At 30.6% G+C, this 17,804-nt stretch overlaps 1 protein-coding gene across 1 annotated transcript; it reads left to right on the forward strand.

Moving 5' to 3' along the window:
- The first annotated feature begins 288 nt into the window (after positions 1-288).
- LOC130894073 (synaptic vesicle 2-related protein) lies at positions 289-15,021 on the forward strand. The gene is made up of 11 exons (XM_057800639.1): positions 289-526; positions 690-849; positions 956-1,052; positions 1,129-1,253; positions 2,478-2,541; positions 2,607-2,732; positions 2,830-3,044; positions 3,753-3,940; positions 5,788-5,899; positions 5,960-6,134; positions 8,197-15,021. The coding sequence occupies exons 1-11, from the start codon at positions 403-405 to the stop codon at positions 8,353-8,355; spliced, it is 1,545 nt and encodes a 514-aa protein (XP_057656622.1). The 5' UTR covers positions 289-402; the 3' UTR covers positions 8,356-15,021.
- The last annotated feature ends 2,783 nt before the right edge of the window (positions 15,022-17,804 follow it).

The following is a 17,804-nucleotide window of genomic DNA, read 5'->3' on the forward strand; positions in this document are numbered from 1 at the left end:
GTCTGCAAATTTGGTATAAAATTCATATAATTAACACATTCTGATAATTGCTCAATAATAATTATTAAAAAGCCAAACTCTGAATCGAAATAGGTCCCATAGATACAGAAAAACTATAAAGTTATAAATTACTGTTTGAAACAAAAGTAATAATAATAAAAGGTTTTTGCAGGTTGAGTTTTAAATTTGAAAGTTTCCGCCAAAAACGAGACTCAACGTTCTGATGATAAAAATCTCGTTCTAGGCTATGATTCGCAATCAGCTGATAGGAGAACTATCTGATTCAATGTCATACTTTTTGAAAAGTCTTTATGACAGCTATGTCATCTACGTAAACAATTTTAAATTATAAATATATTTATTTATATTTTACAATCCAATATCTTGTATTATTAATTTAAGATGGTATTAAAACGGACAAAGGGTTACCAAGACATAGATGAAAATAATGAATCTCCATCAACTGCAAACGTTGATAATTTACCACAAGGAATTGAGATGGGGTCTGTTTCTGTTGTACCTGATGGTAAATATTCAAATTTTACATTTTACTGTATTGCATATATTACCCTATTCTTAGTTAACTTTAGTTTGACAATATTATATTATTTATAACATGAATAAAATATTTGTTCCTTTAGAAAATGTTCTACTTAGGGTAAGTATTGTTAATGGTAAATGATTTTCAGATACTTTTACTGTGACACAAGCTGTGAATGCTTTAGGGTTTGGTTGGTTTCAAGTAAAATTGTCTTTATGGACAGGACTCTGCTGGATGGCAGATAGTATGGAAATGACTATTTTGTCCATTTTGTCACCTGCTTTACATTGTGATTGGCAAATATCGAGGTACTTACTAATTTACGAACAGATTTTAAATTAACTAGTCCCTTATAAATAAATAGCCATAAAGAGTGGAACAACATTTACCATAAGTTGATTTTAATTATTACAGATACCAACAAGCTTTAACAACGACAGTGGTATTTTTAGGGATGATGCTTTCATCAACTTTTTGGGGTAACTTAAGTGATCGATATGGTAGAAAACATGTTAGTATTTCAGCATAAATAAATAAAAAATTAATGATTTCAATTCGATTAAATTCTTTTGTACAATTTTTTGTAGGCATTGACATTATGTGCAATATTACTTTTTTACTATGGACTTTTAAGCTCTATAGCTCCGAGTTTCATGTGGATACTTTTACTTAGAGGTCTTGTTGGATTTGCTATAGGATGTACACCACAATCGTGAGTAGTAATTTGGGGTTTTCATTTTTTTTAATGAGCTAATTCATAAATGGGTTTCATTTCATACCTAATTATAAATATTCAAGAGAGTATTATGAACGTTATTATTTACGAATTGAATTTTGTTGATAATACTCTCAATTCTTATTTTTTGAACAGTTAACTTTCAACTAAGTACAGCAATTCTATGTTTATGTAGAACTTTTGACAAGTCGTATTTGTTTGCAGTATTATTTTGTTTTTCACCCCTATAAAAACTGGTCATTTTAATGGAATAACAACTAATTTTACTGCCACCAGAAGTATACTTCATTTTAACCATGACTACTAAATATTTTTGTTGAAATGAATTGGAATTAGAATGAATACTATTTTATTCTAGGATCATTCCATATCAGATCAACACGGGATATAAACCTGATCCCCCTAGAACTTAACAAAATTTGATATGAAGTTTGTCCTCATAGAGATTAAGAAAGATATCTATTTTTTCAAATATCTTAAGCGATTTAAAAATTACAGCTGTTGGGGTTTTATCTCTTTATTGAGGGAAACAAACACCACTCATGAATATTTGACTAACATTTATTTGTAAAAAAAAGAAAAAGCTGTTCAAAAGCAAGTTTCAAACCTTCTCTGTGCTTTCAATTTTTAATGACCAAGATAACAAAAAAATTATTCCAAATATTTTTGAAACATAAAAATATAATATAATAATTGATAATAGTTAGTATTTTAAAATTTTGTTGGAGAAAATTATACTTTACATCTAAATTTTTGGAAAACGCCTATAAATATATTTTATCAAGTATCATAAAATGAATGTAACTGTTTAAAAAAAATTGTGTCTGGAATGTTCATTTTCAATCACTTATGCAGCAAAACAAAGAAACCTGCGTACTTTTAATTTAATTTTTCGCTAATTGTTTATATAAATATATTTTATTTCAATTTAAATAATTTAGTAAATATTACAAATTTGATATAATCTGTGTATAAGAGAAGTACCCCAAAAGTCCCTGGCCTGGGATAAGTGTATGGAGCTTAAAGGAGATTACGTTGAAAAATATATATATTTTTGTCCAAAATTTTTGTGTTTTATTTGTTTGTCCAGGTACTTCTGGGACTATCTTCGTTTAAGTTTCGCTTTTTATTTTTGCATAGTTTTTTTAAGAAGCTACAATAAAATTTTATAGAATTATTTTTCACTGAATGTTTTTGTAGTGTCACTTTATATGCTGAATTTTTGCCCACAAAGCAGAGAGCAAAGTGTGTTGTGTTGCTTGATGTAAGTTACATTATAGATTTGTTATGTCTCGTTATTTTATTTTATTTTTTTCACGTACTTTTTAGTGTTTTTGGGCATTGGGTGCGTGTTTTGAGGTAGCTCTAGCATTAGTTGTTATGCCAACTTTAGGATGGCATTGGCTGCTAGCTCTCTCTACTGGACCTCTACTAGTGTTTGCATTAATATGTCCAGTGAGTATATTTGCTATTTTATATTATAATTTTCTGTGTTTCTATTACTATCAATCTTACAACTTATTTTTTAATTCAAGTATTTTTCACGTTTTAGTGGTTACCTGAATCTGCAAGGTACCACGTCGCAAGTGGTCAAACAGAAAAAGCTTTACAGACACTGGAAAAAATTGCCAAAGATAACGGTAAACCTATGTTACTGGGTAGGTTAGTTGTTGATGATTCTTTCACGTCATCTTTACATAGGGGAAGATTTAGGGATCTGCTCATACCGTCATTAAGGAAAACATCACTCCTCTTATGGTTTATATGGTAAGTAAAACTTGAATATTTTGAAACAACCTGGTATTTCTCCATCCTAGTTTTGTTTGATTGATAACTTTAAAGTTTTTATTTATTTTATACAGTTTTCACGATATTTTATAAATCATTTTGTATGGAGCTTTTGACAACACTGCAATCCATGTTCCTTTATTCTTAAAATTCGCACATTTTCAAAATATCCTCATAGTTAACTCTTCTTTCCATGTTGGAAAAATGGTTTAAAAAATCTTAGTATATATTTATAGTATAAATTTAGCAAAAAACAATGTGATGGAAATTTACATCATCAGATGGAAATTCCACCATACATAAGCTGGATAGCACAATAGATTTGTACATCCAGTTCATCATTTTGGGCTTCAAACCCCATGTTCCTCCTTCAACCTTTTTGCAGCAGTTGTATAAAGCAAATCGTTTCTTATGGCTTGCTGCTTGAAGGTGTTGTCTCCATGTCAGTCTCTGTTTGAAAAAAGCCTGGAGGTAATCTGAAGTTTTAATTTAAATCATTAACCATCATTATACATAGAGTTCCAGAGTTCCAAATTTCCTTGATAGATGGAATTGTTAAAAGCTCTATTTTTTTTCCAAATTGGTTTGAGCAAATCATGAAGAAGTAATAATTAAAAAAATCCGCTAGTAGGCTTAAGTTATTTTTTTAGGAGTATTTTACCATTTTTTAAAAAAATAATCTTTTAGGATGGCTTGTTCGTTTTGTTATTATGGTCTAGTTTTGATGACGACTGAATTATTTGAAACATCTGCTATATTGTGTACAGCTCAAACGGAACCAATACAAATGATTGATACATGTGCAGCAGAATGCAAAGAATTACAATCAACAGATTACATGGATTTATTGTGGACCACTCTAGCAGAATTTCCAGGTATATACAATGCTTTTATTATGATAATTTAAACTTTCAATAGCAATATTATGAAATGCTACATACATGGTTTAAAAACCACCTCACTAGCTGGGACTGGTACCAAATCCTCAATATCACTATTATCCTGTTCGAAGTGTTGCAGAGAGAAATATTTTTAATTAAAAAAATGGGTGAAAATGAATCTGGAAAGATATCATCAGAAATGTGATGCACTGATTCATTCTTATAGTGAAGCAGCTATCAAAATACTGAGCTTCCATGTCATTGACTTAAAACTGACCTGGGAGTGCTGAATAAACAACAGTCAGAAAAGTGAGTTATAACAACCCAGAGCTTTTTGGGGGAAAACTGAATAAGAAGAACTCTGATGATGCCTTCATGGGCTAAATCCTTCAGAACTTTGATACAGCTAGATTGAAAAAGTAATTGAATCTAAGCAAAAACAAGCTACACCTTCTCACTGGCTTCTTTGCAATGCATTAAAAGCACGTAATAAGATTTGGACAAGCAGAAATGGATGGCTAAAGATTCTGTGGTGAGGAAGATGAAATTACACTGCACCTAGCTCTGGAATGCCTCATCATTGCATAAATACCTGTAGAGCCTAGCACAGATGTAGGATTTCATTCAAACTATGTAACTATGGATATACAATAAACTATAAAGGTTACAGGGTGAGGTAATCTCTAATTAAATCTAAGTACTTTTAACCTTATTCCTAGTAGGAAAAATGTATGTGTAATTTCAGAATATCTATAACTATATTCATATGTAATTTTATGTTTAGTAGAAACCGTAAAGGCTGAACTTCAACGAGTTATCAAAGAATGTCCTTTTTTAATTATACTAGATAACCAATCCATTGTCTTGAGATATAGATTGGAACTTGATATTTTTTTCTCAAATAAATTTATTTTTCACCCTATACAGTTATTAAGTGGGTGATATACAAATTCTGAATTAAAATAATTAGCGGCATTCCTTTGTGGCTGGTGGGACATTTGATCTACTATATAATATCACAGTGAAATAAGAAGGTTTCATAATTAAATACTTCTTTATGTACCATTTGTCTTGAATTTTTTTATTATATAATCCTTTAGGGTTTTATGACAAATGGTTTCTGCAACCTAGGCTACAACAGGTCTATTGCCTGCTATGTAAATGTTTATCAAGGTTTTGGCACTTAAATTCTTGTCTCTTGTATGCTTTATTTCCAGATTTTATGCTCTAATTATAGATTGTATACTTTATTTCCAGATTGTATGCTCTAATTATAGATTGTATACTTTATTTCCAGATTGTATGCTCTAATTATAGATTGTATACTTTATTTCCAGATTATATGATCTATTTCCAGATTGTATGCTCTATTCACAGATTGTATGCTGCATTTACAGATTGTATGCTTTATTTCCAGATTGTATTCCCTATTTCCAGATTGTATGCTCTATTTCCAGATTATATGCTCTATTTCCAGATATATGCTTTCCTATTTCTATGATGGTTCTATTTATTCCTCTTTTTCTGGTTACATATTTGGATTTTCTTTATTTCTAATCCTCTTTTTCATGTTACAATCATTATAAAGTGTTTGTAGCTTTGGGACTTCTACCAAGACTTCAAAACTGTTTCTCCCAATTTTTTCGTTTAATTTAGTTTTGTCTTTTTTATTATCCTGTATTATTTTATTTATCCATTATTTCATCTTTTCTGTACATATTCTGGTTAAAAACATTAGACTTGGAAAATTAAATTTAATTAACGACATTTTGATATTTTAAACAATTTTATTTTTTACATAAAAATTTTCATGATATAAAAAAAGTATTTTGAAATTTCAGGGATATTTATAACGATAGCAATAATAGAAAAATTTGGTAGAAAGAAAACTATGGCTGTACAATTTGTAGCGTACGCTGTATGCTGTTGCTTCCTCATATTATGTACTGAAACGTAAGTAGCTTAAAAATTCTCAATGCAAAGTAATATAGAAATTTTCGTTATTCTTTCTAGACGAGGTGTCCTTACGACTATGCTGTTTTTTGCACGTGGAATAATTGCTGGTGTATTTCAAGCGGCCTACGTTTACACACCTGAAGTATATCCGACATCTCTAAGGGCAGTAGGAGTTGGTTCGTGTAGCGCGATGGCTAGATTAGGAGCAATGGTGACTCCATACGTAGCTCAAGTGAATATTTTTTATCACTTCGTGATAATTTACCTTAATTTTAGGTCTCTTTTGATAGAAAATCAGTTTAAAATAACCGTAAAAAACATATAAATAAGTCTAAGAAGTAAAAAGTTGGAGAAAATTATTTTTATTTTGTGGATATTTAAACAGTTTTATAATAATTTTTGACGAAAATTATTTGGTAGTTGTACCATTTACTCACAAAAATTTGGAAGAGAAAAAATCAAGCAGTTAAATAATAATTATTAGTTCTATTTTTTTATTGGTACTCCTCATTTTCTTCCAGTATATTAGATTATAATTTGAAAAAAAAAAAATAAATTAAAATGAAAAATTAACTTTTGTCGACAATTTTTAATATTATTGAATGAATTTATGCTTGAACGAGCTGTAGATTAAATTAAAATGTTGTATACTTGAGGTAAATTGAAAGCAAGTTGAGGTTATTTCCAAGATTATTTCGAAATAAAAAAATCAAATAATAGTTTTGTGTGTCTTATTCTTCAGTTAATCTCGTGATTTTCAGTTGGATGCCTTTTTTAATCTTGTAATAAGTCGATCTAATGCCAAATGATATTTTTTTTGATCAGTTATAAATTTGTATAGTTCACCATAATCAATTCTGGCACAGTTTCTTTGAGAAATTGATAACAATATTTCTAGTACTCGTCTGCATCTTTTTAGTTACCAGTTGTGTATTGGTTAAAGTAGAACTTTCACAAACGAATTTTTATGGGTTTACATTTCCTTGGTAACATAAAGGAATGTTCAAAATGAATTTGATTATATTATGGTACTGAGAATTCTTTGGATAGTAGCTGTATGGTAGTGAAAAATATTGTACCGAACAATTTAACTTTAATTCCTATCACACAGTGTATACTTTAATAAATCGTCACAATAATGTATAAAATACAACTATTTCAATAGATTCCTATTCCATTCATCAAGTATCCTATTTATTAGTATAAAAATCGGTCTGTATCAAAACAATAGTGAAGAGGTATAAGTAGTTGATAGAAATGTGAATTTTTTAATAACTGTTAGTACTTTTTGCTATAATTTTTTGAAAACGAGCACAAATGAAAGAATTTATTATTTGAGACCCTTAAAGAACTATTTCTATGAAGCTAAATTGTATATTTTTGAAAATTACAAAATCTCAACTCAAATTCTCAAAATACAAAAGCAAACATTACTCGTACATCCCCATTTTGAATTGAAATTCGCGTGTCCCTATGCAATATTTGTAGATAATTATGTTTTTCAAAATTTTTCAAATTTCTAGTTTCGATTCTTTTATCCAGAAAAGACAAACTATTTGGGACCAGTAGCAGGCATTTTGGCTCATTTTTAACTGGGATTGTTTCATATTTTCCTTGATTTTTATAAAGATATCGTCATTTTGGTTCTTCTACTTATTTATTTTCAATTAATAAGATGTCTTTTGGACTATAGAATCATTTTATCATAGTTTATATTTTTTTATCAAAATTTTTCAATACATCCTCTTTTATTATAGCTTTTATTTCATATTGTTTTTGTGTTTCTTTCATATTTTCTTTATTTGACATCAACTCTGATGTAAACATGTCCCTATGCAATATTTGTAGATAATTATGTTTTTCAAAATTTTTCAAATTTCTAGTTTCGATTCTTTTATCCAGAAAAGACAAACTATTTTTCACTTAAATCTGAGACTTAGTTGTACAGATAAACAATTTTTTTGTTATGTTTATAAGTCCATTGTTCTCCCTTTTGTTTTTAACTTTTCATCTAACCTACCGACTGTTTCATTCTAAATAATACCCTAGACAACACGAACCAAATTAGAACCCTACAGCATACGTTACAGCATATTCCAAAAAATTCCAATAAATTTTCTACAGCCTTTTTATTTCAATTTAATTTTTTGATTAAAATGGGTTTTCCATGTTAATTTTTTAGTGCAGCTCTATACATTTCAGATTATCCATTTCCAAAAATGAAAGATACATATATAAGCAATTTTTATGTTTGAAATTAAACACTTGATTGACTCTTATTCTCTTTTGTTTAGGTTCTACTCAAAACATCAATTTCATTTTCAACAACGATATACGCAACAGCAGCTATAATGGCAGCGGTAGCATGTCTTCTGTTACCAATCGAAACCAGAGGCAAAGAACTTACAGAAAATGTGCAGCAACAAGCAAACTCTGTTTCAAATACTCAATAACTAGTCAGATGACAGAACTGATGATATCAATCGTTTTCCAGGAAATTAATTTCGAAAAATGACACAGTGCATTAATTCAATTGAATTTAATCAATGAATTAAAGCGCAGTAACTTTGATCAAAATATTTATTAGTATTATTAAAAAAATTTCAATTTCCGTCCATTAATATAACAAAAAAGCGGGTTTTTCCAAATAAATGTAATGGATTTTAATAAATGTACATAATTGACTTATTTCTTCTTCTCTGGAAATATTCGTGATTATTAACTTTCGTTTACTGTGATTAGTTGTCTCTAAAAGAACCTTTTCAAGTAGTATCAAGACGAACATGGTTAAACAGTTTCTACCACATTCAGTTTGCAATATAAAGCAGTTCTATAATATATATTCCTCATCTTCTAGTTTTTACTGCGATACAAAAATTTTCCAGTCAAATTCACGCTTTTTTTATTGTTGCCCTCTTTTAATGATTGGCTACTTAATCATTCTGTTTCTTTCAAAGTTATCTCCTTTTTGTCTAAATATTTGTCTTCACCAATAGTTTTGATGACTCCTCATAATTTTTTCGAATTTCCAAAGGATTTGTAGATACTTTCATGTTTTTTTACTAATTTTTCTACAGAATATTTACGTTTCAATATATCCAAAGATGTTTTCAATACATTTTCCTTGTTTTATAGTTTCGATTCTTCTGCTTGAGGTCTGATTTCGTGGCTAGTATAGGATTTCAAGCCCGAAATTAAGTTCATCCCAAAAATACTCGATATGATTTAAATCCGGGCTTCGCGCCAGCCAATTCATAGCGGCAATGTCGATATACCCTACGAACCCGCAGTATGTGAACGAGCCATTGTCCTGTATTAGGATGAAGTTTTCGCCGATGAAACTGGCGACGTGATTCCCTAAAATTTTCTCTTTGTATTGGTTCGATAATCCCCTCGCTACACCACCAATTTCAATAAAATCCAACTCGGTTTTTATTTCTTTTGAAATGACCATTAAAACCATCTAGGAACGTCATCCAAAAGACACGTTTTCTTTTATGCAAAACTTTCTCCGGGTCTTCTATAAGCTCGTCCACTTCTATCGCTACCATGCAGGCACACTCTGCTTTCATCTGAAAAGAGAACGAAGCCCCATTATTGGTTAGTTCACTTGACTTGTTCTTTGGAAAATCGTAAGCGAGCTGCTCGGTGGGCTGAGGTTAATTTGGGACCAGTAGCAGGCATTTTGGCTCATTTTTAACTGGGATTGTTTCATATTTTCCTTGATTTTTATAAAGATATCGTCATTTTGGTTCTTCTACTTATTTATTTTCAATTAATAAGATGTCTTTTGGACTATAGAATCATTTTATCATAGTTTATATTTTTTTATCAAAATTTTTCAATACATCCTCTTTTATTATAGCTTTTATTTCATATTGTTTTTGTGTTTCTTTCATATTTTCTTTATTTGACATCAACTCTGATGTAAACATTTATTTTCATAACTTTAATTCCCAGTGCTCCCTCGTATTGTTCAATACTTTTTTAATAATAAAAATTGAGAAAAGCAAACCTTGTCTATTTTGAGAATACTTCTGAATTTTATCTATTCTTTTTCTAGATTGTTATTGCCTATTTTTTGTATCCTCGCTTACTTTATTAATTATGCTTCCAACTTCAAAAAAAGTAGCATTTTCTCTACAATGTTTCTGTAAAAATAATGCTATATATTTAAAATGTACGTTATCAATTAGTTATTTTATTAAAATCCAGTGCAAATAACACAGGTCTGCAACAAAATTCTGTCTAGATGTTTTTAACTGCTTTCAATGTATTTGGGTGTTCTGAAAATTAAAAAAATACTCAAAAAGTTTCAGAACATCAGGTTAATTTGCAAAACGCAAAATTTTATTTAAAAAAAAAGGATTTTTGGGCTAACTTGAAAGGGCATAATTCAAAACCGAAGCAGTCAATTTCATACCCCAATCTACAATCAGCTATTCGTCCCATCCCTCATGGGACCGAAATGCCAGCGCCTAAGGCCCTTGCCCTCCCTGATCCCTGAACCCGATGACAAGTCAAGTTTTGAATTTGCAGATGACAGCAGTACGAAATTGTTTTCCCAGGGCGAGCTAAATGATTTGATAAGAAACTTACATCTTCTCAAAAAAACGCTGCTGAGTTGCTTGGATGAAGGCTCAAAAGCAAGAACTTACTTTTGCGGAGAGTGTCTTCCTCATGGTTTCGATATTGTGAGAAGCAGTTCACTTCCTACTTTGTCCAAGAGGACGAGTTGGTTTATTATACCAATATTAAAGGTTTGATGAATACATTCAATATCTTATACGACCCAGCACAAAAAGAAGCCTTTAAATAGTTCTGCTTCACACAAGGTTTCTATGCTTCCCGTATACCTCAAGGAAACCTAAAAGAACTTGGAATTGGTTCTTTGCAAATTAAAATATAAAGATCGCGGTTGACAAGTTGTTGGCCTCCGAGGAAGCTTAACGCTGGCGGAAAGAACTTCCTACATGAAACTTTGATGCCTCCTCATAAAGTTCTATCACCACAGCTAGAATTGATGAAGCAATTTGTAAAGTCACTTTCAAGAGATGAAAATTGTTTCAAATACTTAATAAAAAAGTCACCAGGCCTTTCGGCGGAAAAGTTGAAAGAAGATTTTTCCATTGGACCAGATATTAAACAGGGTTATGGCTGATCTACAATTCATCATAACCATGACGGATCCTCAAAGAAAAGGGTGGGTTGCCTTCAAAGAGGTCATTGAGAAACTTTTCGGCAATAACAACTACCAAACAAATCGTCAAAAGAATGTTAAAAGCATTTCAAGCTTTAGGTTGCCTGATGAGTTTAAAAGTTTATTTTCTTCATTCCCACCTCGAATACTTTCCAAAAAATTTAGAAGATGTGAATGAAGAGCAAGGTGAACGATTTCATTAAAATATTAAGGAGATAGAAAAATGATACCAGGGAAGATGGAGCATCTCAATGATGACAGACTACCGTTGGACTCTTCAGGTGCTTCCTACTAGCGAAAATGTGCCAAAAGGAGTCTCACTAGGAGAAAAAATGTGTTTAGTGCTTATTAATGAATGTATTTCATCTTTTATATTAAAATGATAACTTGTTCAACACAAATACCTATATTGTCAGAAAACGTGACGTTCTACGAGTAAACGAAGGTCATTTTTGGATTCAGCTCACCCAAAAACATAAGTATGACGCAAAAAAACCAAAACAGCTCTCAACTTTTTTTGTAGACTTGTATAATTTTCAAGAAATCGGTCGACTGATTCTATTATTTAAATGAGTCGAGCTGCTTTCTTGATCAATAATAATGCTTAAACCAAAGGTACTTATTATATTTATGTTCTTATTTATTTTATAATTGAAATAATTATTTAATGTGATTTTAATTTTCACGCAACTGAAAAGACTTAAATTATGTTCAAACATTTCCGTTTATGGCGAAAAAAATTTAAATAGTTGTATTGGTACCGATCGCACTATTTACTACCACTACATTAATACTGTTTGGTCCTTCCAGTCGGGTATAAACGAACAACCTATTGCAAGCTTGAAAAAACAGACAATGTAATTTTTAATATGGGTGTAGTGTTCATATCCGGCTCGAAGTACCAGACAATGTAATTTGTAGTATAGGTGTAGTGACAGAAAATAGTGTAATCAGTAGGAATGTCTCCAATAGTTTCAGTAACTTCAATTTGAATGCTTAAAATAATGAAATAATACAACAAAATTGAGTCAAAATAGTCCAACTCTAATTAACATTTATAGATGATTTTTATAGTATTTAGCTATAGCACATTGCAATTAGCATTTCCTGTCCAGTAGCGAGTAATAGTTCTTTCAATTTTAAGCCAATTTGTTTATGTACGATTCGGCGTTATGGACCTTCAAGTAAGGTTACTCCCATGAGAAGAGTTAGGCTTAAGAAGAGTCTTTGACAAAAACAACTTGTGATACACAAACTTTGTGATTCAATACATAATGTGGCCCAAAAAGAATCTACTCATTACGTAACCCTTTGACGATAACAATTTGTGTTACACAAACTTTGTGATTCAATACACATTGTGGCTCAATAAAAATCTTCTAGCTGTATAGCCCTTGAGAAGAGATTTTGACAAAAACGATTTGTGATACACAAACTTTGTGATTCAATACACAACAATGTGTCCCAACAAAAATATGGTAACTGTGTAATCCTTTGAATAGAACAACTTGTGACACTCAAAGTTTGTGAGGTGGACAACTTTTGATGTAAAAAGTATAAATTTAAGTGCCAAACAATAAATTTTAAGCTTTTTTTGACAATTTTCAATAATAACCGATTATACTAAATGGATATTTAATAAATACAAATCTCGATTAAAAATTAATAATTTAAAGCAGTACGGGGTAAAAAAGTTTCAAAAATAATCGTTTGAGGTAGTAAAATTTCTACAATGATCTAATTCTAAAAAGTTTTTTATTATATGATGTCTTTATCCCAAAAGACAGTCGCCTTAATCTTTGGTGACAATGTTTGCAAACATTTCCTTCAATTTTTTGATCAACCGGTTCGTGATAAATAAGGGTGTGATTTAATCGAAAAATCTTGGCGATTTCTATTTTCAAAACAATTATCTAAACAGTATTTTGAAAAAAAACTTGTATTTTTTGGTCTATAAACGTTAGAAATGTTTAGCATAATCAGTGTACTTAATAAGACTAAGTAATAAAGATATTAACAAATATATTTACATGTTATTGTTTACACTACGTATATTCACTTAATATACAGGGAGTAACAGAAGTTGTGAATTGTACCATTTCCGTCTCAAAAATAAACTCGGTAGTACTTAATTTACATTTAGCTCACTTGAAATGGATCAAGACAACGTGTAATGGAAAACGCACTACATTTTGATGAAAACATTTTCTTCAACTTTCTTGCTGTTTAATTATTCTTTTTAGAGGTTTTCATTAACATAACTTTTAATTTTGGAAAGTTGACAGTAACGTCGAAGAGAAAACAGACGGTTTTGGTCAGTAGTAGCCGTTATGCAATAGCAGGCGCCTCACATAATGTCAAATAACAAGCGATCTTCATCGTAAGCAATATTTTGAAGCAAGAAATTGCATGTTTTCTTGATCTGTATCAAGCGATCTTTACAATACAAAAAAAGTTGTAATGTTTGAAAAAGTTGATTTTTCGACTCCTTTGTGAACTCCATCTGTTTCTTTTTTACAATACTCACAACCGTTTTGATTCTCTTTGATCTGATAAGTACCTCCACTATAACCAACAGTTGAATATCTTTTTAACTGCCAACTTCATGAAGCCGTCTTTATATCAGGTAGCTTCCGCCAGTACAAATGCATTTCTTCAGTATTTTCCACCTGAATTAATTTTTAAAGTTACATATTGTGTCTGAAGCATCAAATTCTTCTCCAGTGTGCATTAATCTGTGCCTTAAAGATTTGATCTTGCCTTTTACAAAAATATATAGAGGCGGTAGATTGACCAGTAGTTCTTTTGCATCTGTGGGAGTAGTTCTTATGAGTTCTATGCTTTACAGGTCGGCTAATCTTTGTGTACCTGATAGACCTCAACAGCTGTGTCTTTGTCCACAACACTACAGATCCATAGGTTATTAACTACACTTGTGTACAATTAAAGGGTCAAATAGTATTGAATCCCAAGTTTTTACCACTTTCTTCTGCATCTGCCCAATATTTCAGGACATTCCATACCTCCGTCAAATCTAGAACTAGTAGTTTTAGACTTGGCAGTATTAGTTATCTAGTGAAATTGACTGAGCATTGGCCGTAAGTCCTTTTTGTTCACATCAATTATAATATTTAAGGTCCTCTCGTATATTTTCAGACACCACCTCAAAAAACTTTTGGCAAGAATGTCAATCACAGTACAAGAAACTTTAAAAAAGATAACTTTGTTTGCAATGTAGCTCAACAAAAACCTATTGACAGTGTAACCCTTTGACAAGAGCAAGTTGTGATTACAAACTTTGTAAGTCAATACACAATGTGGCCCAACAAAAAACTACTAACTGTGTAACTCTTTGACAAGAACAACTTGTAATCACAAATTTTGTGATTCAATACACAGTGTGGCCCAACAAAAATCTACTAAGTATGTAACCCTTTGACAAGATCACAAACAACAATACACAATGTGGCGCACAAAAATTTAATAATTGTGTGCCCGTAAGAAGAGGTGTTGATAACAACAACTTGTGATACTCAACTTTGTGAGGTGGACAACTTTTGATGTAGAACTAAATGGATATTTAATAAATAGAAGTCTCGGTTGAACTTGATTGATTTAAAGCAATAGGGGGTAAAAAAGTTTCAAAAATAATCGTTTGAGGCGGTAGAATTTTTACAGATACAATGATCTAATTCTAAAAAGTTTTTTTGATTATATTATATCAAACAACTTTTGAAATAATTATAAAATTACCTTTTGTTACACCCTATATATTTCGTTCACTTGTGATTTAGTAATAAACTGTGGTGCTGGTATTTTTCATGAATTGATTGTATTAACAAATCTAATATTTTATATTTTTACAAACTTATACATACTTTCTTATATTATGCTTTCAATTAAAACGAAATTGTTGTTAGCTCCACCTTTTTTCTTTGGATTAGCCCCACCTCGTGATTAATTTCCCATGTTAATCCCCTGAATCTTCCTCGCGTCGACATTTTCCTGATGGACACTACGTCTCTGAAGACGACAACTTAGTTAGCGAAACTAACGTTAAATTTAATTGTGAGTGTTGGTGTGGTGTAGTTGGTGCAGTAAGTAGTGTGTTCAGTATGAATATCACCAACGGTTACAGAAATCTCAATATTTCCCTATTGCTTGGGTTATTATTGTAAATCTATATTTTCCGTCAAAAGATAACAAAATGGAAGCTCTTAAGAAAATGGGAATCCGTGGATGGTGGAGTAATACCCAAGACAAGAGAAAATAGAGAAAAATAGCGGAAAAATCCAAAACTATATATTTTTGTAAATTGTATTTTGACCATAATTTCAGTCCCTGATGATATAAATACATAGGTTTTTGGAAGCTTGGAAATATATTAGAATTAGTACACTTTGGTGTTTAATTTTGCCACAATCCCAATAAGAAAACGTAATATATAAAGATGCTGCCTCATCATTTGTTACACCCCGAATAAAATACTTGTGCAGTATAAACTTAGATAATTAAAAGGAAAAATGAAACAAAAACATAATCAAAATACTTGAGAGAAAAGATAAAGATTAATAGAAGTGATAAACAAGAAACAGCTACATTGGTATGGACACGTCATGAGAAAGGAGATAGATTGAAGAGAAAATGACTTGATGATCAAACTTGAAAAAAATGTGTACAAGAGAAACCAGAACATTCTAAAAATGAAATAAAACATAATGGGGATTAAACACACGAGACTAATAGTGAGAAAAACTAATAGGGTTTAGATAAAGTAACAAAAAAAGTCAATAATACAAAAAAATAAACAAGAAACAGCTACATTGGTATGGACACATCATAAAAGATTGATAAATTGGAGAGGAAAACATTTGAAGAAGACCAAGAAAGAAATGGATAAACAAAATGAATGACCTGGAGATAGAACTTCGAAAGAATTGGGGAATAGCAAAAGACATTGGAAGAAATGGTTACAAGAGGAACCGGAACACTCTAAAAATAAAATAAAAACATAATGGAGCTGAACCACCGAAGACTGATAGTGAAAAACCCAAGTGGGACAAGTTGTAGTAACAAAAGAAAAGTCAATAATACAAAAGAAATAAACAAGAAACAGCTACATTGGTATGGAAACATCATTCGAATGAAAAGTGATAAATTGGAGAGAAAAGCAGTTGAAGAGGACCAAAAAAGAAATGGATAAAGCAAATGATTGACCTAAAACACCTAAAAAGGTAAAAGGAAAAGAAAGGAGAAGAAAAAGTAGAACATTTGTTTATTCAATCAGACATTTTTGAAAATATACAATTATTTTTTAATAATTATGGCGAACATTGTTTAATGTTGAAGTTGAATAAAAAATTATCTACCAAAATAAATATGATATTGCTAGACTATTATCCATCATTGTAAATTCCTTTTCAATGGAAAGTAACCATTTTCTAATACTCAAACAAGTGCTAATAGTCGTACTGTAATTTTGAATATACAAATTATGCTAATAGTCGTTAGATTGCAAATTTTAGACTTCCATTATTACCGGACAGAGCTGGTTTCACGGCCCATGTAAACGCATATAAGTACATATTAAATTAGGATGGGAAGCAAAGTTGAATAAATTATGCATTATTATCAAGTTCGAAGCATTTTAAGGATACCTCTTTAAGTAGGGACTATTGAAGAGACCCTTTTCGAGTTTTAGTTCAATGAAAAATTGGTACCAGCACTACATGCAAACAATGTAATTGTGTTAAATAACGTCTTGTATTATTTACGACAAATTCGTAAAATTCCAACTAAATATTTCTCCAAAGCAGATATACAAAAGTGTTATCTTGAACTTCGAGGAGCATCATACAAAGAAGCAACTCATAGAGGTTTTAAAAGCAAAATTATTTGCCAAAAAGTGTAGACGAAATGTCTAAGAAGAATGGTCACGCTGTTTTAAGATTACCTTTGTACTACTATGTCTCAAATCCAATCGAATTAATATGGTCCCAACTAAAAAGATAGACAATAACACTTCACCCAAAAATTCCTTCTCCGTTGTGGAACTGATAAAGAAAGAATGTTCAAACATTAGCACCAATAATTGGAGAAATACCATAAATCACGTAAAAGGAATCGAAAACCAAAATATGTAACATTCACCAGTTTTAGATAGGCTTGTAATTGATTTAACGGCAGTGATTCTAAAGATGGTAAGTGATTTCCTAGTTTGATTTTACTATTATCAAATATTCACTGTTTTGTATGTGAACTATGGCAATAAAGAATAGAAAAAATAAGAAATGATCATAACTACTTTTTCTGTCAGATTGTGTGTTTGTAACTTTTTAAGTTACAAATAAAACTTTGAAGCAAAAAAATGATCTTTGTATTTAATTTTTCTAACATTAACTTCGCTTGTTATATTAAGTACAACTCTATACAATACTTAATGATGGGTTCTTTTTCTACGGTTCCTCATGAACGTGTTTACCAGATTACAGAGAAACTATGGAAAACTTTTAACACCTACGAAGCAACATGCGCATGTGAGGTGTAAGAAGATAACGTAACGTAAATATGGTTGGTTGCATAACTAATAGGTTCGGTTTTTACGTAATATTGAAATATAAGGTATATTAAAATATTTTTTGCGTACTTTCTATCATAAACGGGAGAAATTTACCCTTTTAACGCAAAGTGTAATTATCGATT

This window comes from Diorhabda carinulata, chromosome 5 (genome assembly GCF_026250575.1).
Source record: "Diorhabda carinulata isolate Delta chromosome 5, icDioCari1.1, whole genome shotgun sequence".
NCBI lineage: Eukaryota > Metazoa > Arthropoda > Insecta > Coleoptera > Chrysomelidae > Diorhabda > Diorhabda carinulata.

What these genes read in the sequence shown, in the direction of transcription:
- LOC130894073 (XM_057800639.1), top strand. Translation starts at nt 403, where the DNA reads ATGGTATTAAAACGGACAAAGGGTTACCAAGACATAGATGAAAATAAT. An exon ending in ATAGGATGTACACCACAATC is followed by an intron (nt 1,254 to 2,477) that starts GTGAGTAGTAAT and finishes ATGTTTTTGTAG; the next exon opens with TGTCACTTTATATGCTGAAT. An exon ending in CTCCTCTTATGGTTTATATG is followed by an intron (nt 3,045 to 3,752) that starts GTAAGTAAAACT and finishes ATAATCTTTTAG; the next exon opens with GATGGCTTGTTCGTTTTGTT.